Source organism: Labrus bergylta, chromosome 19, assembly GCF_963930695.1.
Source record: "Labrus bergylta chromosome 19, fLabBer1.1, whole genome shotgun sequence".
Taxonomy (NCBI): Eukaryota; Metazoa; Chordata; class Actinopteri; order Labriformes; family Labridae; genus Labrus; species Labrus bergylta.
This window is the reverse complement of record NC_089213.1, coordinates 3,817,269-3,843,899: the sequence shown is the minus strand read 5'-3', so window position 1 is coordinate 3,843,899 and position 26,631 is coordinate 3,817,269. Positions and strand designations below refer to the sequence as shown.

The 26,631-nt window shown below is 42.8% G+C and overlaps 1 protein-coding gene across 2 annotated transcripts in view; it reads left to right on the top strand.

Annotated features, from left to right (window-relative positions):
• Positions 1-20,594, top strand: part of nedd9 (neural precursor cell expressed, developmentally down-regulated 9) — a 36,060-nt gene extending 15,466 nt beyond the window's left edge. For both annotated transcript variants that reach the window (XM_020642301.2, XM_020642300.3), the window contains exons 2-7: positions 1,092-1,514; positions 13,269-13,367; positions 14,296-14,433; positions 16,923-18,089; positions 18,296-18,385; positions 19,573-20,594. In XM_020642301.2, coding sequence (XP_020497957.2) covers positions 1,092-1,514; positions 13,269-13,367; positions 14,296-14,433; positions 16,923-18,089; positions 18,296-18,385; positions 19,573-20,124 — 2,469 coding nt within the window. In that variant the 3' untranslated portion in view covers positions 20,125-20,594. The remainder of the gene's footprint in view (positions 1-1,091; positions 1,515-13,268; positions 13,368-14,295; positions 14,434-16,922; positions 18,090-18,295; positions 18,386-19,572) is intronic.
• Positions 20,595-26,631: the final 6,037 nt, after the last annotated feature.

Here is a 26,631-nt window from a genome sequence, read left to right as displayed (position 1 = left end):
GGTCTCCATATTATTGATGATGATGATGGTAATGACGATGGTTTTTGTTTGATTACGACGACTTATAAGATGGTTTCTATACTGATTAGAGCTCTCAAGAACTGCCCTCAATGTTGTGCTTTGTCTCTGGTCACTTCCTGTCAGCACCTGTGTGTCCAATCAGACTCAAAGCTGATCGTTTGCTCTTACTTTAGCAAGAAGTTTCCCTGTTCTAGTCATCATACTTAGCTAATAAGATTTCTAACTTCGGCTAAGGTTTAGCTAACAGAGATCTGGGTATCTTCTTGTCATACTCTCCACTATGAAGGGAAAAGGTGAATTTCCTGAAATGTTATTCCTTTAAAACTTCAGACTTTGTCGATATGATGCTTCAGTGGCTGTTTAAAAAGGCTTTAGTGAATGACATGCTGGCGAATGTCTCTCTGCAACCTCAAATTAGCATGCAGAGTAGCATTAGCCCCCAGCTTTGCACCAGATGTCTTTCAAACCAATCTGAACTTGATGGGATTTTCTCCGCTTGCGCCCCGCTCCAGGGCACAGTTATCTAAAAAGGCCAGCGCAAGGCTGAGGGATAATGACTCCAAAACCACAGATTTTGGAGATTGGGAAAGCCCCAGAGTGTGCCACTTGTGTGTCTGAGCCAGGCGTTTAGGACTAATTGCCTCGGTAAATGCATCAATCTTTTCCCTCTTTCCTTAATTCATCCAGGGAAGAAGTTAACTGAGCATGAATACTCCTTTTCAGCTGCTTTGTACTCAAATAGAAACAAACTTTAACTGGTGGGAGCTGCCTCACACAATATCAGTCCTGTACTTTTATCTATGAGAGCTCCATAAACACAATAAGGGATTAACCGCTCGCTCAAGGGCACGTTATCGTGAGTTAATGATATGAAGGAAGCAAAACTCACTTCTATAAGCTCCCTGATTAACATGTTATATTGTGTTTATTTTAATTAGGACAAGAAGTCTACATACAGGTACATTTTGTCGAGTTTATTTGTCAAATCTTTTAACAAGAACTTCAAGAGACGTCAGGAGCCTCCCTCTTGTCAGATGTGTAACTATGCCTCCTCTTCTCTTTCCATTCAGAACCTGATGGCCAAAGCATTGTACGACAACGTGCCCGAGTCCCCCGAGGAGCTGGCCTTCCGCAAAGGGGACATCCTCACCGTCATCGAGCAGAACACAGGGGGCCTGGAGGGATGGTGGCTCTGCTCCCTGCACGGCCGCCAAGGCATCGCCCCCGGCAATCGCCTGAAGCTGCTGATCGGACCCATGTTTGAGGCTCAGTCGCCGGCCGCCGGCGCTTCCAACGCCGCCCAGTCTTCCCCTCAGAGCTCGGCCTATCAGCAGAAGGCGGGCTCGGGGTCTCAAGGGCTCTACCAGGTGCCTCCGTCCCTCCAGAGTCCACAGCAGCAGAGTCAGCAGAGCATCTACCAGGTTCCCCCCGCGCAAGACATCTACCAGGTCCCACCGAGGAGCACGCTAGCAGCTGAAAACACTCCGAGCAAGGTAATTCAGACAGAGTGAAAGACCACAGGCTGCTACTGATGGCTATTGTCATTATCAGTGAATCTGCCAATTAGTTTTAAAATGAATCTTTTAATCCAATCATGCACCATGGAGAGCTGACAATTTCACTGATGAGCATTCCTTTAAGTAAAGAGGAAGGACTCATCAGTGAAGCCACCTGCAGAGTGATTATTCAGAAGAAATACCTGAGCTGTGTTTGCTCTTTATGTCACATTTTAAATGAAAAAAAAGAACAAGAAAATGCACTTCTCAAGTTGCCACAGTTCACAGAACTATATTCCATTTTACGTAAAATAAAGTAGAAGAAGCAAACCCTGATATGTGGAAGGCTTCAGCTATAGCTTAGCATTTTCCTGTCTTAAAATAGTTATCTTCCATTCCATCTTATATCTTCCTTACTGTAATTTATTATATTTTTTGCCTTTTTTTTGGCCGTACTTTAAAGGCTTTATATGCATATATATATGTTTCCAGCGTGGTACAAAAAATACTATTGGTCTGATTAGTTATTGTCTTTATTGGCACACACTGCTTTATTCTTTATAACTCATCCATTTCGGGGATATTAAAGGCTTTATATGCAATTTTTTTTGATCCAGCAGATGTCGCCCTTGAGCACCAGCATGAAACCAAAACAACTCGCGGTGCATTGTTGTGTTAGCATGCTAATGCTAGCGATCTTTATTATGCTCGTATCTTCACACTGCATGTAAATTTACCTGAAATGAGCGTGATCTAGAAACACAGTTAAGCAGTGAGTACAGTATGTTATTCTTCTTTTCTCTAGTCCCTCAATTAAACAACTTTTATACACGAGGGGAGGAGTCAGCCATCTGTCCTGACGATGTAAACAAACTGAAGATAGGACTCTGAAAACATCACAGACAGTGGGACTCGGGTGTTACACCCATTGTAGACAGTCATGACTCACAGAGTTATTTTCAGAGGATATATTTGATTTCTATTATATTTAAGTGTGAAAAATCTATAATCATATAAAGCCTTTAAGATGTCACTGCAATGGTTTACACAAGTTAAATCAATCAGATACAAAGAAAGAGAGGGAGATGAAAGCATACATAAATCAATATTAGAGAAAGGGTTAAGAAGGGGAAACAAATAGAGAGCTGTTTGTTTTCTGACCTGTGGAGACCTGTCTTTCAGATCAGAAGGGATTTACAACATTACCATCCCCTCTGGTGGGTGTGGTCATTAGATGTGATAGGACATGGCGTTTTTACACATTTACTCCGTGGCCTGCTTCTTCTGCCAGCCTGCCACGACTCTCCTCGTTGTTATATCACACACATACAGCGAAAAGCAGCTGAAAAAGAGATTGTGGGTCTGCAATGTGAAATGTGCACAGGGTGTGCCGGGCCTGGCGCTCACCACAGAGCAGGGTAGTGTTTTTGTGCAGCGCTCCCATTTAGCTTTTCTTGTATTTTGGCACCGTTGTGTGCAGCAGAGCCAGTCTGAGCCACAGAAGGGCAGTGAGCCTGGGAACAAACCTGTGGAAAAGCAAACAGCACAGAGCTGTTTTTTGGGGGTTTTGGTGGAGCCCAGCTGCCTCAAAGTAGGTTTTCTGCTGTACACAGGGTGGCTGGCAAACCCTGGCATGGTGCTTTACATTGTAGTTATAAATATAATCGCCCAGGCAGTGTGTCCATTACGTATAATGTATGTGTATTTTTATTGGCTGGATGGTATATCATCGAGGACACATAGCTCCTGTTATTGCACACGGAACAGTTTCCCTTGTACATTTATTCTGATGCAGAGGCAATTATTTGAACAAATTATCATCTCTGTCATATTTATATTGAACTCTGAGGAATAACTGGGATGAATGGTTTAGCTGCTGCTTCCCCCAGGTCACAGGTTCAATGACGGGTCACAACAGAGCGTTGGTAAAGGGCAGATAGATGGTAACATGATGACATGGGGTGATATGTAGACTAACTGTAGAAATGGAAAACAGATTAAAATGTCTAAATGAATAAATGTTGAGTTAACTGAGTCAAAGTACTGAAGAATAACTAGAATAATCACAGCAAGAGGAGATTTCACCAGTTTGGGATTCTCCAGTTTAAATTAAAATCCATAAAATTCTCAAGAATATTTATAAAACCAAAACATTGCAAAGTAAAACATGTCTGTGGACTATATGAATGTTAGTGTTAGTGGTTGTTTTGTATTGTTAGCTAACACTGGCATTATTAAACACAAGCTACTGTTACATATCTTTTAGCTAACATCAGCTGCAGCTAAGCATTTCTTTATGTTAGCTCATTATGCTAACATTACAGAGAGTGTTTGGATGTTACCTAATGTTGGCTAGCATTAGCTTCCTTTAAGCAAACATAAGCTACAATAACCAACTTGAAAAAGCAATCAGAGCACATAAGCTACCATAAGTGAATGAACATTAGCTTGTGTTAGCAAACAACAGCTGCTTACATCAAGCTAAAATAAGCTGACTTAAGAGGCATTTTCTTACGATTTAGATTATTTTGACTTCTAAAAGCATCAAGAGAAATGTTATAAGGTAACATTAGCTACCTTAACTTTAATCCCAGTCACTACTGGCAGCTTATGTTAGTACATTTAAGCTAGAAGTTTCTTTAAAACTGACATAACTGAGCTGGTTATTTATTTTTCATGTAGCGCTCATCGTGTGCTAGTGTTCAAATATATTCCCTGTTTGCCACATTAGCAGTTTTCTATATAAAACTTCCAAAGTCTTGGTGAAAATGATCCTGATGATTACAATGGGAAGTCATCGGCAGGGCTGTGCTTGAACAGGAAGGGATAATTTTCCCGTTTATTCAACCGTTAAAGTCTTTCCAACACCTCAGACATGATCATCCCTCCAGGAGACGGGGAGTAATTATATGCTGGATGAGCTTTTAATATCCTGCGGTGTTTTTTTTCTTCTCCTCAACAAATCGGCTCCTGCAATCATAGAAATGAGCTAAGGTGTGCATTTTTCCAGGTAAATAGGCAGCAGACGCCGAGGGCTTAGAGGACTTAATGTGATTCAGTTTGTGATAAAGTAAGCCATGGGCACGGGGAGCTCGGAGGAGAGACCTGTCAATCAAGCTGCACACGGCTCCGTCAAACAACACCTCTTTTTTCCACTAACAGGCCTCAAGGCTTAAAACCAGAAGATAACATGGAAAATTAAATGTGCTTCTCATGAGAGACCATTTTGTGCTGTAATCATGTTATTCAAGGATTGGATTCAGTTTTGGACGCTTAACTTTCCCACCAATCTGTGGCTATCAAAAGTGGCGCAATTATCCGCGGTTGTTCCTGTCCGTTCAATAGAAATAGAAAACGTGTTCACTGTGTGTTATACTTCTATGTGTGTGTATCAGAGTATTTCGGGAGTTCAGACAGGGGCTCTGTTGTGTGCCAGTGACGTCTGACCGTGTTACAAAACGTCTGTTCGGTTTCTGTGGCCACATTCATAACAGACAGAAAAAAATCTGATGTTAAGACTGCAAAAAAAAAAAAAAAAAAACGATTTCAGGGAAAAGTGGAAATAAGGCAGCTAATTTGGCCGTCCAGTTTTAGAAAGTAATCGTTCCTTTTGGCATGATTGTTGGGTCTGTGTTGAACCATTTGACCAAATAAACACTTTGAGCTTTCATTTAGCTTTTTGGTAAAAAGTCAAAGAAACAGAAACTTACCGTAACTAGACTTATTTTAGAAACATGTTTCCAGCGTGGTACAAAAAACACTATTGGTCTGATTAGTTATTGTCTTTATTGGCACACACTGCACACAGCTTTATTCTTTATAACTCATCCATTTCGGGGATATTAAAGGCTTTATATGCGATTTTTTTGATCCAGCAGATGTCGCCCTTGAGCACCATCATGAAACCAAAACAACTCCTTGTTTTGTTAGCATGCTAATGCTAGCAATCTTTATTATGCTCGTATCTTCACACTGCATGTAAATTTACCTGAAATGAGCGTGATCTAGAAACACAGTTAAGCAGTGAGTACAGTATGTTATTCTTCTTTTCTCTAGTCCCTCAATTAAACAACTTTTATACACGAGGGGAGGAGTCAGCCGGCCGTCCTGGCGATGTAAACAAACTGAAGATAGGACTCTGAAAACTCTGAAAACATCACAGACAGTGAGACTCGGGTGTTACACCCATTGTAGACAGTCAAGACTCACAGAGTTATTTTCAGAGGATATACTTGATTTCTATTACATTTAAGTGTGAAAAATCACATACAAAGCTTTTAAGTAAAGGACAGAATTATGCCAGTATGTGTGCATCAGCTGGAGATTCATTTGTGTGTGTGCATCCACAGATTGCCTCTCAGAGTGTCCTGCATGATGATGAAGATGAGCATGATGAAGAACAAATAAATTCACATAAAGGTCAATAATCATCCAGTTTATCACAATATTATGATTGTGGCTTCTTCTCTGCAGCAAAAATAAAAACAAATCCAATATTCTGAGGTATACTTTTAACCAAACTGATGATGGAGTTACTGAGTTAAACTGACAGCCATTGTATATATAAACCCGTACCAGATATCGAATTATCCAGGGGACACAACCAGCAAACCAGCAGCTGATTCCACTTTGAAACTCTATCACCCCGAGTGCACCTCATCACAGTATTTTTAGAGATTATTTTTGTTTTCCTGAAATCCAAAGCCTGACCTTTGCCCTTAAAAACTCTTGTTTACTGCAGCTCGTCTCTGTGGAGCAGATATAAATGACAGGCTGCGAGTGTTGACTCATGCCGCATGTGCTAAGAGCTGATGGAGCTGAACGGGAAAACAGACATTTCCTTTTCTTAAAGTGCAACACGGACGCACACACAGTCGCTTCCCCAAATGATTATTAGGACTGATGCAGGCTTTCTAGTCTGATAATCCCATCTCGTATTACCCCAAAGCCTCCCTGAGAGAAAGGTTCCTGCGTGAGCTTCACCATGCTGAGCTTTAAAGTTCCTTTCAAAGTGTGTGTTGTGCCAACCCCGGCAGTGCAAATCCAGATTGGCGACTGGTTATTTTCCCTTCATGTGGTGTGGTGATCTGGTATTTAAAAAAAAAAAGGCACACTGAGGTTTTGGCGCTTTCTGCCCTCTCTGGATGTTTGGTTTGATGCTGAAGCCTTGTCCTTGGGTGACCCTCGAGGGAGGGTGAGCTACACAGCTGCCCCCTCCAAAACCCTGCTTCAACCCTGCGTCAAGGCCTCCGAGCTGCTTTCAGCTCTCGGGCCACACAAAGAGCCTCCTCACATGGAGGCCAGGAGGAGCCCTGCGCCGCCTTTTTATCATTCTGCTCTCAGAGGCCCCATTTTTCATCTGCTGCTTCTTGATTTTCCCCCTTTCTTCTCTGAAAGGTGTGTCTGTTTCACTGCATCAGTCTCCCCTCAGTGTTCTTGTTTCCCCTGAGCCTCCCCCCTCTGACTCAGGCGCTGAGGTCACCGCGTTCAAAGATGGGTTGGGTTCAGAGTTCAAAGATCTCCGCCTAGCTTCTTATCTACTCCTTCCAGACGGCCCTTTCATTCCTGACTTCCCCTCCATGAGGTCTGCTCCCTGTATGGGCATTTCCTGCATCAGTGTGTCATACCCATAGATCCAATCAGCTCATTGGTGCCATAAAGAGGTATGGCTACAACAAAAGGGCTTAATAAACTCCCAGACAACTGAAGGAAGTGCTCTGATAGCTGTTTATGGGCCCTTAAGGGTGTGCCATCTACCTTGATGAAGTCCTCTTCGGGGAGAAACCAGGTTGTGTGTAATGAATGGCTTGTTTGTTTGCCCCGCTCATATTTTCTCGGCCTAATCATGCACACGACAATCCCCAGCACCAGATAAGTGAGTTATTTCTTCCTGCAGCGGGGGCCGGCTCCTTCAGACGCTTGTCCGCTCGCCATTGTCGCGGCCGTGATGAATCGGCGGCCCATGAGGTTTGACCGTGGGGGCGAGGTCATAAATCAAGTCGCAAACCAAAAGTAATCTGCTCTGCGGCCGTGCATACTGAGAGGACTTTCTCCCCCTTGAAAGTTTCAAAACTTGACAAATGAGCAGGAGAATAAGGAAGGGAAACGCTTTGCTGAAAGTTAACATTTAAGCAGCAAGGTGGCAATTACCAAAACCAAAAACTTGACATTCAGATCTTTTCCTCCAACCAAAAGGAAGGGATTCAGTTAAACAGAAGGTGACAGAAGACGAAAAGGGGAATAATCCCAGTGAAGCCAAAACAAGTGCAGAGTTTTAGTCACATAGATATCCCCAATAGATCAGATTTTTATGACTTTGTTGATCCAATCATTAGGTCAAACAAAGTACCCTATGCTATACTTTGAGTGTAGTGCTAACCAATCAATACAAGCAAGCTGACATGCTAAACTATGGATGAAGTATTTAATACCTCAATTAAATTGTAATCTATGTGACTTCTATCTGTAATTACCGGGGGAGAGATTGTTAACAAAGACTGAAATAAACTACTACTTCTTCTTCTAACTATATTAGCATTGTCATTGTTAGCATGTTTGCAGTTTAGCCTAAGTATTGAGCACAGCCTCACAGAGCTGCTAGCATGGCTGTAGAGTCTGTGTGCCAAACCAAATAACCCATACTAAATGGATTTGAGCTTATTCAGCTGTTTTCTAGTCTTCCAACTACTCAAAGCGCTTTTACACCGCATTCACACCTACACATTCACACACTGATGGTAGTGATCGCTATGTAGCATCATCAGAAGTAACTAATCCCATTCATACACCGCCACAAAGCAGAGGGAGCAATTCAGGGTTAAGTGTCTTGCCCAAGGACACATCAGACATGTTGCCCAGCTGGGGATTGAACTCTTGACCTTCCGGTTGAGAGGCGATGACTCCACCAACTGAGCCACAGCTGCTCCAAGTATGGAGGCGCATTGAGAATGTGTTGCGTTCTTAATTCATACAATGCACTTTTGTGTTTACAAGAAATGCCAGGATGTGGCCTACACTTGTTTGGCCATAAATTGACCTATAAGCTGTTTAATGCAGGATTCCTATATTCTGTTAAAGTTGATTGAAGGCAGCATGTTACTTCTGCCTTTGTCTTGTTCCTGATAAAGAATAATCCAACTATGTCACTCTTTGTATATTTTAGCAGTAGCTTTTTTCATGGTTATTAAACTAAACCTCAGCTATATTGTGTTTTGAAGCCAGGTAGCAGAGTTAGCATGCTAAAGCTCTACACTTAGGTGTCGACCGAGGTAAATGTAACATCTTAATGTCAGATTTTTGGCATTGTTAGAATGGATTTAGCGTTTAGCATTCACTTCAAAGCACTGCCATCCTCACAGAGCTGCTAACATGATTGGACACTCTTTGTCGACTTCCCTTTCAGGATTAGCGGGTCATTGAAGACATTTCTCATCTCACATAATCCCCCTTCTTTTCTCAGAGGACTGTCTCATGATATTGTTTTTTTTTTCTTCCTAGAAAGTAAACACTGAACGTCAGACACATCTTTTAGCATTACGTCTCTTCAGATTAGCGCGCCAGTGGATTACAAAAGCTGCTTTGATCAGAGGGGATGAAAGAGGATCCTTATGAGTGCTAAAACGAGTGTGTTCTCTTTAAACGCTCCTCATTAGGGCCTTGCTCACTGTTTGGGTTTCACCACTTGGACGTGTTATGGAGATGGCCGTGAGCCTCGCGGGATTCACCAGTTAATTACCTGCATTAATTAGTTTGGCATTTTAATAGGCTGGTGCCGCTCTGAGTGGCGGAGGGGAACATTATCGAGCAGTTCTGAGGAGGGAAGGAAAATGACCCAAAACACGCGGCGAAGGGACGTTTTAGTACCGTGATTCAGCAAAGAAGAGAAGGGCGCAGCCTACATTACAACGCCGTCGCATTCAAAACACAAATCTGACCTGAAATATGACTGATAGCACGGTTAGGTGGAACAGCTGGTGGTGCAGATTGGATTTTCCATTCGACCTTGCACCGCGCTGACATAGTTACAGGTTTAAAAAAAAAAAAGGGTGAGGCGATGTTTTTCAGCATTCAGAGAACAAGAGAGAAGATGAGGAGGCGTGAATGAAGACATGGATGGATGAAATTCAAAAGAGTGGCCGTGTCATTGTTACCGTCTTTTCTAAGCCGATCCCTCAGTGACAGAAGAGTGCATTAGGGTTGTTGATTTGTGTCAGCACGCCATTAGCAGAGGGGAAGTGGCTGTGCGTGCATGTTGTTTGTAACCAATAAAAGGGTCAGAAGTGATGATTTCCTGCGAATCCTTAACCACACACACGCTCTGTAACTCTAGACCAGAGGGGCAGAAATGAACCATTGCTAAGGCTGGATGATAATGTTGGAAAAATGTAGTGTCAACGTGGGTCACCAAGGCTTTGAACTCAAGTTTTGTCTTCTCTGTTTGTCATGTGTTGTCTTTCTTCACATTTGACATATTTTACATTTTCAAAAAGCAAACCAAAGGCCAAGATATGAAATGTAAACACTTCCCTTGATTACAAGATATGAAAGTCAGTTAGATTTTAAACATTTATTTAGGCATTTTTTAGGCAATTTTTGTCTCATGTATACGACACATTTCAACAGCTAAGACGTTTTAATGGATTCAAGACATTTTTTTTTAGGTTTTTATGCCTTCAGAGACAGGACAGTGGATAGAGTCAGGTAGAGAGAGAGAGAGAGAGAGTGGGGAATGACATGAAGGAAAGGAAGTGAAACATTTAACAGTATAAGAGAAGTAAGGAGTTCTTTAGCTGCACTCGAGTTTCACAAACTGACAAGATGAAAGGTGAAAATTAGTTCAATCAGGTGATCCATTTGACTGTTCCAAGAAAGCAGGGTGAGGTTTTTTCCACTACCTACACATGTACAGGAGAGGTTTATCAAAGAGATAAGCCATATCCATTTGTCCACAGAGGTTGTTCCTCACAGGAGCGTCAAGCAAATCTGTTTCAAGATGAAAATTAGGTCATGAAAAAGCAGTGCAGTGATTTTAGATCTGGGATGATGATGTGTTTGACTCTGCAGAATAATAACAGGGTGGTATAATCACAGTTTAATTCTGCTGATTGTTCACTCCTTCACTTAAACGTCTTCAAAGCAAAGCACTCGTCATCAGTCCGTAAAATCTGATTCTAAAAAGCTCATGAGGTAGTTGTTGACGTTATGACGACACCTCTCGGATGACTGTGAAGTTAAGCTGTAAAGTCCTACCTGCCAAAGCCTGAGCCTGCAGAGTAAACACAGCGTCGCTGAAAGAGCCATGAGTCACCCACCCCTCCAACCCCCCCCCCCCCCGTTACGCGTAGGAGCGTTAACGAGGCATCTATTTGACTCCTCGGGGCACTAAATTAAACCTGATCTCTGCCTCTTCCATGAAGGATCCTTACAGCCTCCTATCACCTGAGCGGGGAACAAAATGTTTGCTCAAGTCCGTCTTTGCTCTTCATGATGTCATCGCCCTCTGAACAGGCCTGCCACCTCCGCCAGCCGCCGTCGCCGCCACGTAAGAGCCAAACTCATTTGGTAGCGGTAAATATTTACCCACCAGCAATTACAGCAGCGCCGCGCAGCCTCGGAGCAGCAACAGCCTGCTGGGTAAACAGAGGGTGGAGAAGGGAGATAAATGAGCAGTGTGCATCTGGCAGCCGCCGCTGATGGGGACTGAGGGCTGCTCGAAGCGATGACACGTACCTGCGGGGGGAAAAAAAAGGTCAGCCAGGTCTTTGACGGACACCTAGCTGCCATCTGCGTGTGACAGCCGAGTCCAGAGTCATCGTCTGCAGGCGGGACCAACCCGCAGGGAGGAGTGACCTCCAAGAATCACTTTGTAGTTTCTTTGCAAAAAAAACATAACAACATAAATATGTCAAGGTTAGTAACGTAGATCCAAAGCAACAAAGCAAAAGCAACTAACGAACTTAAAAACTAGAATTACAATCTAGCTCAGTTGCTGAGAGTACGCTGGCTGAAGTTTTCTGAGCGACGGAGCATGACAAGCCCCCCAAAAGCAGCGAGGCTATTTCTTCCTCTGCTGGTTTTATTTCAGATCCTGGTGTGATGCGTTTAAAGCCCACACAGTGTATGTTTCAGCCCCTGACCCCACAGGGCCCTGTTGGAGATGATGTATACTCGGGACAGGAATGCCAACAATGAGCACCTTAAATCACCACGGCCTTGTTCTGATCGCCCTCTTATGAGAACCATATGGACTCCTGTGAGTCAGACTCCAGCTCACATGAATGGCATTCCTTTCCATACTAGGAGACGTACTCTCATTTTTCCGTTCATTTCACTTTCCTACCCTTTTTTCATAAATCTCTTTTACAAACCAGCTCCCCCTCCTTTTCCCCTCTTCTCCATCTCTTCTTCTTCCTCAGAAACATTAATCTCGTTCTCAGTTTGGCTGAAAGTTACAGCTCCTACTGCTCCGGCTCGCGTTTAAATCTCTCCACACTACCAGAAATGTAACGAGGATATAAACTCTGCCATACTCATGAGTGGATGCCGGGACTAAAGTCTTAACACTTCCCCAGAGACTTCTCCCCCCCCCCCCCGCCAGGAAGCCATGCGTATGCTTCTTATTTTGGAGGCCTGTTAATGAACCCTGCTCGCTCCAGAGTGGTGATAGCCGTGTACGTGGGGGCATAAAGGAGGAGTTCAGGGGGCTGAGAGAAAGACATTCCCGGCATTCCTGTGTCTGTCAGACGCAGCAAGGAGGTCTGCAGCTTGGCTTTTAGGGACCACGTCGGGGGATGGGGGCGGGGGACGGAAACATAAGCTTTAGGAGGTGTGGAAAGACTGATTAGTACGGATGGGGGGAAAAAAGAGAGGAGTGAAAATGTGGTTTTAAAAACTCGTCATCGGTGTGTGTGAACGCAAATATGTTTTATTTATGAACTTCCAAACTCCATTGGAGTCCCTCTGCACCTTTAAGAAAAAGCTAAAGACCCAGCTCTTTCATGAATACCTACTAACTTAATGATGATGGTCTCCATATTATTGATGATGATGATGATGGTTGTGACGATGGTTTTTGTTTGATAACGACGACTTATAAGATGGTTTCTATACTGATTAGAGCTCTCAAGAACTGCCCTCAATGTTGTGCTTTGCCTCTGGTCACTTCCTGTCAGCACCTGTGTGTCCAATCAGACTCAAAGCTGATCGTTTGCTCTTACTGACATTGTTCCCTTTTTTCTAGATCCTTGGTTGTGTTGTTCTTACTCTCTGATGTACGTCACTTTGGATAAAAGCGTCTGCTAAGTGAATTGTAGAATATTATCTTATATCAGAGTTGTTCTTTAATACCAGGAACCCGATGACCGCTTCTAAAGTTTTTAAGACTTCTGGATTCTGGTATTTTTGCCTGTTCTGGATCATATGTGGCAGGAAACAGTCTCATGTCGGACTCTGTGCTCTGCAGCACCAGCTTTCTGTTTATCTCCTCACTTCCTGGGTTATTTATAAAGCAGCCTGAAACAGGGAGGATGTCGTCGGAGCATCTCATGCCCAACTGTTATCACTTATTGTCCCCGGGTCACTCAGGCTCTGGGATTAAAAACAGAGGGTTACAACAATGGGGGAGGGGGGGGGGGACATACACATTATGTGCAGCTGGGTGACCACATGAGAGTGTGTTTTGTATTTTGCTGCTTTGCCCCAGGTGTCGTTTTTCTGATTCTTTGTCTCCTTCCCCCCGCTGTGATCCGACAGGTGGTGACCCCGACCAGAGTGGGACAGTCCTACACCTACAGCCCGGGACAGCACAACCAGCAGGACCTCTATGACGTCCCACCGAGTAGAGCACAGGGGGTAGGTGTCTCACGTTTCCACAGCATGTACAGTTGTCTGTTTTTATTTAGTCTCTTTAAATATCTAATAATGAAGCTGCGTTTGAATCTCATCATATCAATAAATCATCAGTGCACATTCTGATTGATTTCAAGGGACAATTTGGTGACGTGTTGACTAACTTTATTGATGTCATGACAACTCATGAATTGTAAAATCTATAGGAAGCATAAGCAAGAAGGAAACGAGAGATCATAAAATAAGGTCAACATAAGAGCTGTTTCTTTGAACTTCAGTTTGTTCTGTTTTTATTCTCCACCACACATCCTGTTCTCTGCTGCAGTGACCTTCATTTCTCAGAAGAGATCCTCAACAATTATAGTTCTGTCCTGTCATCTCGCCTTAAGCTGAAAAAAACGCTTCAATACATCCGTTTCACTCATGCAACAAAGATAAGCGTTTTGTAATGTTTTTTTTTTTTTTTTTAAGGGTTTTAAACTTTTTCTTGCTGAGTTGTGTTTGACTCTCACGATGTTTAAACCCAGTATAAAACCTTTAGAAAGTAAGTGGTGTGTTTTATTTGGCCAAGTGACTTCTGGGAAACATGGAAACCACAAGATAAACTCTGAACATCCTTTACTGTAAATTGGTTTTCACATGAAGGACTATCATGAATATCCTTTTAAATGAATCGACTCATAAATAAGACTATTACATTTTCTCTTCTGTGAGTATGAGTCTGCCTCTGTCACCTCATGGAGATTTTAAGCATAAAAACAACAAATCCCATGATGCAACACTCTTTTTTAAAATGTCACTAAGCTACCTTAAAGTTATTATTTTGATTAGATTATCCAAAGCAGCCAACAAACCCAACCCTAAAACTTTGTGACATTACTCAAACCGTCCAAGGTTTTCACTCACTCATTGTCTTACCTTTTCATTTCAGGTTTACGATATTCCGCCTGGTCAGATGTTTCCTGCTGCGAGAAACCAGGGGGTCTACGATGTTCCCCCGTCTCAAATGGACCTGAGGACCGGGGGGCATCACGAGGGCGTTTATGACATACCTCCCTCTTCACAAGGGGTGAGAGAAACATTTTCAACACTTTGCTGATTTTCCACCAAAATGAGAGCGTTCATCAGCCCGACACTCAATGTCCTTCAGTCTTAAAAGGAAGTGGTGGCAGAGAGTATTATTTTATGTTTTTTGACACAGTTTCTAGTGTTTCTCTTAATTGTGTGTAATAAATGAATAAAACGTTGAATGCCATATTTATGACATTCTTGTGGCGGCGCTAAATGAACGCTTCGCCTGCCAGTAGACTTATACCAGAACTCCCAGAGTACGGTTCAGTGTCGAGGACATAACTCTTCTCCTTCCAGAGCCTCTAAGATTTCACCAGACTGCCAGACCCGACCGGGCCGAGAGCCATCAGTTTGTTTGTAATAACCTGAAATATGCCTGGACCTGTTATTTGCGTCATTCCTAATTACAGTTTTGGGGTAAGCCTGTCTAGCTGTAAAGAGTGCATTTCAAGGCTGATGGAAATCACTCACAGGCGGGCGTTTCACTCGGCCCGCTGCGCTCCCATCGTGCTCTCCTTTCTGAGTCGAGTTAGTGGGAGGTCAGAGCTTTCGACAGGCTCTTGACTTTGCGTTAGAGGAAGGAATCAGAGGCAGAAAGTTTGAGGTTTAAAATATAGTATCGACACAAGCCAGGGAGTATTTTACTTCCTCTATGTGTAAGTGCAGCAGTTCTGTTTAGACGCTGGAAACCAGAAGTGCAGTCAGCTTTTTCCAGTGAACTGATTTCTTAACTGTCATGTAAACACGAGCGGTGGTTTCTCTTGGAATTATATTGTCCCTTTAGTGCATTCTTTTTTAATTTGAGGGCAACTAGTGCCAATCAAAAAGCCTCTGATTCCAATTGGAAAGAATTACCCCTCCCCTCCTCTGAGCAACAAACCGTGTGAGATGGCAGATTTACTGTCAGAAGTTTGGAAAACTCACATACTGCATATAAGAAATGGACCTAGCATCTTGGTTTCAAAAGTGACTACAACCTGCATTCTTCTTTATGGCCAGCAGGGGGAGAAAAACTATCCTGATTCTCACTTGATTTATTACCCCATTAAAAAAGAAAATCTAATGAATTTATAGTCTCAATCTCTAATTTCTGGAGTTCCTCATCACAGCACTTTGTTCATTTTATAATCTTTTTGTCCTAATTACATTATAATGGATGATATAGTAGGGTACGCCTGAGGGCATGGCTATCTGCCATCGACAAGACGCCCCAAATATGTCACTCCAGGCTCCAAAAACAAGATGGTGGCGGCCAAAGTGCCAGCCTTGATTCTTCATCAAAAACTCTCGTCCTAAATCCAATGGGTGACATCAAGTTAGCTAAATCCTCTCTTATACTCAGTGTATGGACAAACATTGAATAAAAAATGTTTCCCAATAATGCTGGAAAAGAAATGTGATTACCGACGTGCTGCATGTAAAGTTTGATTTACAGAAACCACACAAGTGTCCTCTGTTCATCTGCATCATCTGGTTTTCTCTGATTAAATTGGTAACTTCCTTACATCGTGTTCCTGATTTATAAGGAATGATGGTCTGTTAGTGTTTAGGACGAGCTCAAATGAAGAACATGCTGTCTGAAGTCTGAGCCACGTTGATGTGGCTACAGAAACAGACCGAGCGGCCTGAAGACAGACGAGTGTGTTTATTGAGCGGTTTAGGTTAGACTGAAGATAAAGTCTGTTTCATGTTGAATTGTTTTGAAATAGTTGATTTAAGTAAGAATGCAATAATGATGATTCACATTATTGATTAATAAGCAATTTCATTTGAGGAATAATTCCTATTTGGTCAATATATACAAACCTAATCTGCTGGTCTTAAAGGCTTTGTATGCGCCCTTGAGCACCAGCATGAAACCAAAACAACTCGCGCTGCATTGTTGTGTTAGCATGCTAATGCTAGCGATCTTTATTATGGTCGTATCTTCACACTGCATGTAAATTTACCTGAAATGAGCGTGATCTAGAAACACAGTTAAGCAGTGAGTACAGTATGTTATTCTCCTTTTCTCTAGTCCCTCAATTAAGCAACTTTTATACGCGAGGGGAGGAGTCAGCCGGCCGTCCGGGCGATGTAAACAAACTGAAGATAGAACTCTGAAAGCATCACAGACAGTGGGACTCGGGTGTTACACCCATTGTAGACAGTCATGACTCACAGAGTTATTTTCAGAGGATATACTTGATTTCTATTATATTTCACTGTGAAAAATCACATAAAGCCTTTAAGTAAAGGTGCAATAATGATGATTCACATTATTGATTAATAATCAATTTCATTTTAGGAATAATTCCTAGTTGGTCCATACATACAAACCTAATCTGCAGATCTTAAAGTGGCATCTTCAAATCCTCTTTTTTTTATCAAACCAAATGTTGAAAGACCTTTTAGTGAATTCAGTCCTTCTGAAACCAAACCAAATTTGGTGATTATTGACAAAGCTGTGTCTTGAGATCTGATCATCTTTATTACCCTCCTCTGCAGGTCTACTCGGTGCCTCCCTGCAGGACCAACCTGGCCCTCGAGGAGGGGAACTACGACTTCCCGCAGCCTCTCAAACACAAGCAGGAAGGCATCTACGACGTGCCGCCGCCTGCCCTCACCAAGCCCGCCCAGAGCCCCCAGTCCCATTACGATTTCCCCCCCAGCGTGGAGCCTCCTGCCCACCACCAACAACCGAACGCCAACGGCAACGAAGGCATCTACGACGTGCCTCCGCCTGCGCTGCACTCGGGGGCGGGGTCTCACAGGGATGTGTACGACATCCCTCGGGGCATGCAGCACAGAATGTCGCCGGCCGACAGAGACGGCAGCAAAGGCGTCTACGACATCCCCGCTCAGGACGCTCGCGCTGTAGCGGACGTGACGGACGGAGTGAACCGTCTGTCTTTCTCGAGCACGGGCAGCACGCGCAGCAGCATGTCCACGTCCTCGTCCTCCACCGGGTCCAGCTCTGAGGGACGCCTCGCTCTGGACGTGGACGCCGCTCTGCAGAGGTTGCACCGCCTGCAGCAGTGCGTCGACGCCTCGGTCGGGGCTTTGCACTCGATGTCAGCCTCCCCCCACTGGAGGACTTTCCCGTTCATGGAGCGCCACGCTAACGACGTGCGCACGGTGCTGGACCGGGTGCGTGCCACTCTGGGGGACTTTGTCGTGTTTGGTCGGGGGGCCGCGGCGAATGCCACCGCTCTGTCGGACTCCAGCCTGCACAGTAAACTGAGACGACAGCTGGGCCGCCTGGAGGACTCGCAGCAGATCCTCCTGCAGATCTATCAGGTCCTGGAGAACTGCAACTGGGCTCTGAACGCCTTGGCGTCGTCCGGCCGACAGCACAACAAGACCGACGACCTGGATCGCTTCGTCATGGTCTCCAGGACGGTTCCCGACGACGCCAAGCAGCTGGCGTCCACGATAGGTGGCAACGCGGAGCTGCTGTTCAGGCGGACGCACATGGACGGGTCTTTCTCCATCGGGAGCACGCCTGAGGAGAACATGATCCACCCGCTCACCTCCCCCTCCTCGGATAACGACAACTACGGGGGGCAGACCAAACCCTTCCCCGTGTCCTCGGGCCAGGACAAAGACAACATGAACAACAGTGAGAAGTGTGTGAAGAGCTGGATGGAGGACTACGACTATGTCCACCTGCAGGTAAATGTTCAAAAAGAGAAAAGTTCATTTAAAAGTGAAAAGTTGCAGCTTCTTAATCGCAACACAATTATTTTTATTTTTTTCCATTTTTTTGATAATTTCTGTTTGACCAGAATGTCTTGATATGAAAACCTCTTTTTGACCTTCATCCTAAATCAGTGTGTCAGGTGAAATATCAATTTCATATCTTGTTGTCTTCTCTTCAGGGCAAAGACGACTTCGAGCGGCAGCAGAAGGAGCTCCTGGATAAAGAAAACATCATAAAGCAGAGCCAGGTCCAGCTGGGACAGGAACAGGTGAGACTCTCACTCCGATTGTTGCTAAAAGATTGATATCTTTACATGATAACCCATCATAAATATTTATATATTCATATCATACCATCAGACACGCACAGCTGGTGACATTTAGAGTCTCGTGGGTGCAGAGAAATGAGCCAGGCGACTTTTCTTTTTTTTCTTTCATGCAGCCAGATGGAATCTCGTAGTTTCACATCGTGTGTGGAAACATTTCCACCGGGATTTAGGAGCCTTGAACACACAGACTGGGATGCAATTCCATAAGAACAAAGCTCATTCCTCCTAAAGCTTTTTAGTATTTAATTAGATTTAAGGATGTCGTGTTTGTACTTTAACTCTGATTGATGCATTGAAGTCATTTATATTCAGTGTTATAGACAAACATGTGAAATGTCTCAGTCCTGAAAACTGATTTTAAGAGGCTGCCGCTGACTGTTTTTATTTACTTATTCAAGATTCAAGATTTGTGTTTATCACATGCTCATACAGATGTGCAGGGAAATGCAAATCTAGAAATATAAGATTTAACAAAAGGAAATATATGTAAATATACAAAATGTAGAAGATGTAAAGGATATGAAGTGTCCAAGGTGTGAAGGTGTCAAAGTGCAGAGTGTGAATGTGTGGTGTGTGTGCATCATGTATGGTACAGTCACATGTCACACATTAGGTGTGTTATGTTAATGAGGTGCTATGTTTTGACCTGAGAAGAGCAGAGTTAACAGTCCTGACAGCCTGAGAGAAAAAGCTCTTAACATATTACTAACTTATACATAAACATACTTATTTCTAATCCAATAATTTAAATGTACAATCAGCCTATTAAACTATGTTTCTATTGTTAAGTAGAGAAAAATGTAGATATTAACTTTTCAGAAAGACGTCCTGTTAAGTGCTCGTTTTTAGACTAAGAGGCTAAATCTGAATAAATCTGAACATGTTTCTGTCGTATGTGAGAACAACAAACATCAGGTCCTTGTGTTTTAGAGGCTGTGATTTGTGAATGTTTGGATTTTTCCTTGAGAAACGATTAAACAAATCAATTTGCAGCTTTATTTTGAGGTGAATCATTCTCCAAGCAAAGCATTAACGTTAAATAGAATCTTTGTGTTTGAATATTTTAGAAAATCATAAAAGAGTGTTTGTAAATGAATCTTTAATCTCGATCCTGTCGCTCCTCACAGATCAATCAGTTCAAGAAGCTGGAGCAGGAAGTGATCAAACCCGTGGAGAACGACATCACACAGTGGATCTCGCACCAACACACGGGCCTGACCTCCACCTCGCCCTCTGACTCCTCCTCCTCCTCCCTGTCCCCCTCCACCCCCGTGTGCGCCCGGGACCGCGAGCTGCTCGGCTTCTACTCGGAGCAGTGCGAGCAGCACTTCGTCACGCTCCTCAGCGCCGTGGACGCCTTTTTCGGCTGCGTCAGCGCCGGGCAGCCGCCGCGCATCTTCGTCGCCCACAGCAAGTTCGTCATCCTCAGCGCGCACAAACTGGTCTTCATCGGAGACACTCTGTCCAGGCAGGCGACGGCGCCCGAGGTGGCCAACCGGGTCATGAACTCCAGTAACGTGCTGTGTGACTTGCTAAAGACGGTCGTGGCAGCGACTAAAACGGCCGCGCTGAACTACCCGAACACGGCCGCCATCCAGGAGATGGTGGACAGAGTCACAGACCTCTCACATCACTCGCAGCAGTTCAAAGAACAGTTGCTGCAGTTGGCTAATTTGTGATTTACGCTCCGTGCTGCTCCGCTGAATCTCCCCACAGACTCCACATGTACATGCTCCGAGCATAAATCTATATATTTACAGTTCATTTATATAAATATATATATATTGCTCCTCATCTTTAAGCCTTTTTTGATGTTGTAAATAGTCGGTTCTGTAAATATCTGCTCTATTTTTGTTTAGATTGTTTTATATTATGGTATGAATATATATTATGTAGCAGCAGTTTTTTGTTGTCTGTAGGATCATGTAGACGTTTTTCATAACATTCCTGTCGCATATTATATATATAAAGCACCTTATGAGATGAGTCCTGTTCTTTCATTTTTACCTGTAGAATGTCGTTAATGTGTCTTACTGCTGGATGTGACAGTAAATCTCCCTGTAAATCACGTTATTGTGGAAATGTGTGTGTGTGTGTGTATATGTGTGTGTGGAGCTCTCCACAAAGTAAAGGATTGTCTTTAAACGTGGGACTGTGTCGTTTATTTCCTCTGACGTAACAAAGATGGAAGTATGATTACAGTAAGATAGAGGGAAGCTGTGATTTGTGTACGTTTTAGTCATAGACTGTAATTATTAAAGGATGAAGCCTGAGTGACGTCACCCGTCTGTTCCTGCAGGGGGCGCTGGAGGCTCATCAGCAGCAGCCGCCGCCAAACTGGAAATGCTGTCAGTCTAACTTTCAGTCAACCTAACGACAGGCTGAGAGCTGGAGCTGAGGCGGGTTTTAAGCCTCTTGATGAACTGTTACATTGCGCCCACCTGTCAATCATGTCAGCTACAAGCCCAACTATGAATAACGTACCGTTTTAAAAATTTAAATGGAGCCGTTTAAAAAAAAAAATCCCCCCCTCACCGTGCAGTGTGTGCCAGCTTTTTTGGCTGTGGTGTGTATGTGACTTCCCGTGTTCCTGGAGCCAGCCTCAGGTGGACACTCGATGAACTGCAGGCTTTTGCACTTCCGCATTGGCTTCATTTTTCAAGACCGGAGGTTGCCGCTTGGTTTAGTATAAGGCACTAAATTTAAAACTTAGCACCAATGTTTGCAAAGGTCAAAGGCCAATACTGGTATTCTTGCATAATGCTCCTGTATTATCTTACTGATAACATTTATTCTGGGGCTTTATTGAGAGAGGACAGTGATCAGCGTGAAACCTGGGAGAGAGAGATTGTGTGATGACATAAAGGACCACAGACTCTGGACATGAGGTGAACAATCCAACGATTATAAATCTGATGAGTTCTCCTTGAGCTTTTCCCATCTCACAGTCTTACCCACATAACGTAATAACGCCAGGAATGAACATTCACACTGGGCTATGATCTCCGGTTCAGTGGTGAGAAACAGAACTTGCATGCAGAGCAGATTCAACCAAAGCTTTTCTAATAATAAATGAAGAACTACATCTGAAAATAAAATAGCATTACAGGTTTTCGGTTTCTTATGTAACTGCGGTTGTCCAAAGTCCTGTCGGATTGAATCAACTCCCAGCGCGGCCTGGGGGGATGTTTTTGATTTGGAGTCATATCTGATCAGAGTTATTTGTACCCTCTAATCTTAGAAAGACATCAGTAAGCTGTGAGGGCTGAAAGGATTTTACAGTGAGCAGGGACGGGGGGGCTGCTGGATGACGTTCCTGTGCCAAATCCTTCCTAAGTTTGTAGAATATTAGACATGACACTGAGAAAATAATGAGGGGCAAGTAAAGGACAAGACGCTGGACTGTGAGAATTATGCTCAGCTTCAAGACATTTTCTCTGGTTCAAAGTGTAGTGAATCGATGTAATGTACATAAAGAGTCTCTAGGGAGCGGAAAGGTGAAGGTTTGCGTGTTTGGACCTACTATAACTTAAAAAAAAAAAAGGCTTTGTGTGTGTTTTCCACATCTAAACCTGCTCCTCTTTCTTTATAATCGGAGTGACATTTAGTGTCTCCCTGTGGAGAAGTTGCTTTAAAGATTGATTGATAGGACTGTGTTAAGAAAACATGCTCGACACCCCAGTAAGTCTTCCACTCCCCCCCCCCCCCACCACCTCCCCTCCTCTTTAAGCTCCCAATCAGGAAATCTCATTAAAAATCCTCCGAGCTCACACAGGCTGGCACTTACAAGCAATCTAACTGTTTTTATTATTCTCTGCATTCCTCGCTGTGCTCTCCGGGGAGATGAGAGAGAAAGGAATTTTGCAATGACTTTTAAAAGAGTTTTCCCATTTAACACAAACTGCACAGCGACGTGGTAAATCAGGAGACGTCTGGGTCACAATAAAGAGTCTGTTTTTAACATGTAGTCTCTGCCATGAAAAGGCCTGAGAGCGGGAAAAACAAAGATGGAGGTGAGAAAAACACTTTTAAAAGTGTTGTTTAATGCCATTTAAGAATGAATATTGAATACAAGAAAATCATTTCCACAAAAGATAGGAACTTAAATTAACAGCCTGCAGCAGTGAAACTAGCCTAAAGCTAATGTTAGCATGCTAATACGGTCAGAGTCAAATTAATTGATTTGTTTCATCGTACGTACGGACAGTTTTAAGAACACTTTACAGAATGATAGAAAACTATTTGAAACAAAGAGAAAAACGCTACAAAGAGATCCTTCAATCCATTAGGGAGCTTTTAAATGTAAAAATATATATATATATATATGTTAAATTACGTTTAGTTTAGTTTAGTTTAGTTTAGTTTAGTTTAGTTTAGTTGCACATTTTTTGAAAGAAGAATCAAACAGAAAATAAAAAATAAAAATAAAACACATGTGCAGGTGAGGTTTATCTCTAAACCTCACCTTAAGAGATTAAACAAAGTTAAAATAAAATACAGTAAAAGAAATATCAAAGTAAGAATATTTACTATCACAAATAAAATTTACCCAATTTAAAAATTACATACAAACATTGAAAACATAAAAATAGAGCAAAACAGGACATACAGCATGTAGACAATATAACAAAATCAGGACAATTCACTATTCACTACAAATCTCTCTGACATCAACGCATTTCTGAGTCTCAATTTGTATCTAGAAAAAAGACAAAAAATCATCAAGTAAATAAATAATCCATAATTTGAATTTAAACAATTCCTCAAGAAAAAATATCTGAATGATATTTAAGACATTGATCAATCTAATGTTTTGACACTGACGCAGGCAAAAGCATTAAATTGTGTTCCCTGAATCTAGCATGTTAGCATGCTACTTAGCATTATCCTAAGTACAAAAGTAAATATGAAACAGTCTTAACATTGCAAGTTTTTAATTAGCAGCTAATTCTCTTCTAAGCTAGTTACCGTTAGTTAGACTTAATGGTTTAATATCGCTGATTGCTACATGCTAATATGCGCGCAACAAGCTACCAGTTAAGCTGAGGCAGCTGAAAATGTCTTAACTTTACCAGATGTTTCCTTTTTTAACAGCTGATTTCTCGTAAGCCAGTTACCATTTGCTCGACTTTCGCTTTGACAGTGCTAATAAGCTAAGGCTCTGTAGGGGGGCAAAAACATCAATTTGTTTACTTAATCTAGGATGTTAGCATGCTACTTAGCAATAAGCAGATTGTTGTTTTGTTGATTCTATTGTCTCTACTGTCAAATAATAAATGAGCTACCCAGATGTAATATTTTCAAAAGATATTAGGGAGAGAATAAGACCAGCTGAAGCTAGTTATCACAATCTAGTTTACCTCATGGTGGCTCTCTTTGTTTAGTTGTCCTTTTTTACTTTTGTTTGGCAGTGATGATGAGTGTACCTCAGGTCATGATGCAGCTCCAAACAAGTGAGAAAAATAGCTATTAGGTGATTAATGCCTGAGACCTGGGGGGGAGCAAGCGGTGAATCAATGAGTTATTTAGGTCCTGGCAGCTCTAATACATCCACACAGGCCGGTACACACTGTCCTGCACTGAACAGCAGCTTCTGTGTGTGTCCGTCACCAGGGGCAGCCTGCCAAACATCTCGTAAATGGCTGTCTTTGGCTCACCACAATTGCACACAGCGACGCAAGGTGCTGCAGAGACAGAGGGCTGAAGCTGCGTTTTAGCTTTAAATCCCCTGGAGCAGTTGTCTCCACGCTCCCCGATGAGATACCGTCTAGTCGAGCTGGAGAAACAGCAAACAGGTGTTGGACTGCTGAGATGGAAAAAAGTGCAGAAAAAGAAGTCAGCTGCTCACCTGTCGGGTCGAACACACTGACAGTAAAAGGTCATCAGGGAGGTGAACGTGCACTACCCCCCCCCCCCACCCTCCTCCCCCGGCCAACTACAGGAGAGCTGAGGCTGGCTCTAGCTGTAAATAAAAAGAGAGAGAGTTAGAGGAGTGTTGCAGAGTCTATGTCATTTCCTTGGCTGACCACAATCATTTCCTGTGAAGTATTTGCAGGCTTCAAAATTACAGCTTGGTAGCTCCACGGGGCCTAGTTTTCACCCCAAAAAAAAAAAGCCCCAGCTGCAGGCAGAAACACACTGAGCCAGATCTGAGGGAGAGGTGGCATCATTAGCATGAATTAAACTACCAGTGAAGGTTTGCCTCAAAGTCAATTTACTGTAAGTGTGGTTTCTTAATGTTCTGCATGTGTTCAAAGTGGATGATGAACGCAGGATATTTTGTAAGGCTGGATTCTCTTCTTTTGAGTCATACCACAGTAAAATGCACCAAATGCTGCTCTTTAAATATTTCTTCATTACATTTAATTAGATTTATGTTCTTGCAGTGGTGGAAAAAACTCAGATCTTCTGCTTAAGTAAAACAGCAATACCACAGACTCTGAACTCAAAAAAAATGTCTTTTAAAGCAGTCAGTAGGTTTTTCTTTTCTTCAGTTTGGCGGCCCCTTGTGGCCAAAGCAACCTTTTTTTTCATCCTGTCCTGTACCTGCGCGTTTAGTATTGCCTAAAGAAAAACCTCATCAAGCTTCTGTTTAAGATACAAAAAAATTATTCTGAGTGGGTTTAGGTCTGTGAAGTTGAGGAATAAGTCGATGATCATTGAGGTAGAAATATTGCGCCTTTAATAAAATGCTCCTGTAAGGCTACACACAATATACATACAGTCTGTAGGGACCCGGGTTGGGAACAGGAGGGTCACCAGCTTGAGTCCTGGTGCGGATCAAATTGGTCTGGTGGCTAGAGAGGTGCCAGGTCACTTCCTGAGTACAGCCGAGGTTATCTCTTGAACAAGGCACCGAACCCCCAACAGCTTTGTTGCGTTTCCAGTGTAGCAGCCCCACTCTGACATGTCTCCACTAATACACGTCCACAGGTCCTGTTTGTGCATGTAAATTTGGCCTATGTGTGTGAGAATAACAAAGTGTAAAAAAAACCAGAATGTCCCCTCTGGGATTTAAAAAAATGTCAAAATTAAATAAAAAAATCTGTCGTTAAAGTTGAGTGTCAAACTGGTTAGCGGAGAAGTTCACTGCAGTCCTCACATGTGTTCTGTGTCAGTGTTTGTTTTATTTTTAGCTTTTTATTTGTTTCAGCATGTGAGTGTGTCTGTGTGTTTTGATTCCACTGAAAAACAAAACAGCTGCACGGTTTCTTCTAATGTGTTAGAGAAACCTCATGAACCCTTTACTCGGGAAAAAAAAAGAAAAGAGAAACTAAACCATGAAGACAAACTGAAACAATATTTGTCTCACTACATCTCCACACCTGATGTTCACCAAAATGCAGACGCGTTAAATATTTCCGTCTCAAGATGTTAACTGCCTTGTCTGTACTGTCAGGCTTTTACTAATTGCTTCTGTCTCTTGTTGTTCTCAGAGGAATCAGAGCGTCCAACTCAGAGCACCTGGGCCTGTTGCTCCCAGGGCATTAAAAGCCAAACCCCAGCCTCTCGCTCTCATGCCACATGGACTCACTCCAACCATCATTGGCACATTTCGCTCTTTGTTTTATTTTGCTTCACAACATCACACACTTCATCATGCCACACATCATGTGGCAAGGACGTGTGGAAACGGGAACACGAGGAATACAAAGGCAGAAATCCTTCCTTTATCTGATCCTGTTCTTCTTTAACCTGCTCTTTTGTAACACGTCTGGAGATAACAATTGGTATGAATTGGCAGCTATAAAAATAAAGATTGATAATCCACATTCACACTTCTGACTTCACTGACAGACACACTCCATGTTAAAAATCATATTCAATGGTTTAATTTTTTACAATACATACTTATTATTAGTCAGCTGTTATGTCCGTCCCATATTTTTCAGATTATAAGAATGTGATCACAAACACTGACTGAACTCAGGTCTGAATTTAATAAATCATTTACTATCTCCTATTATTAAATGTATGTCACTTTAAGATGAGAAACTGTATTTTGCTGTGGTTGTTTTTTCTCTTGGCGTCATACTGCCACCTTGTGGTGAAACTGGTTTGAGCACATTTTCAGTTTTGAATACTTTTACCTTTTCAGTTTTTCCTTTTCTTCTGCAGCTTCATAATTACGCTCCACATATTAACCAACAAATCAGGATTTTATTTCTAACCTTTACCTGCTGAAA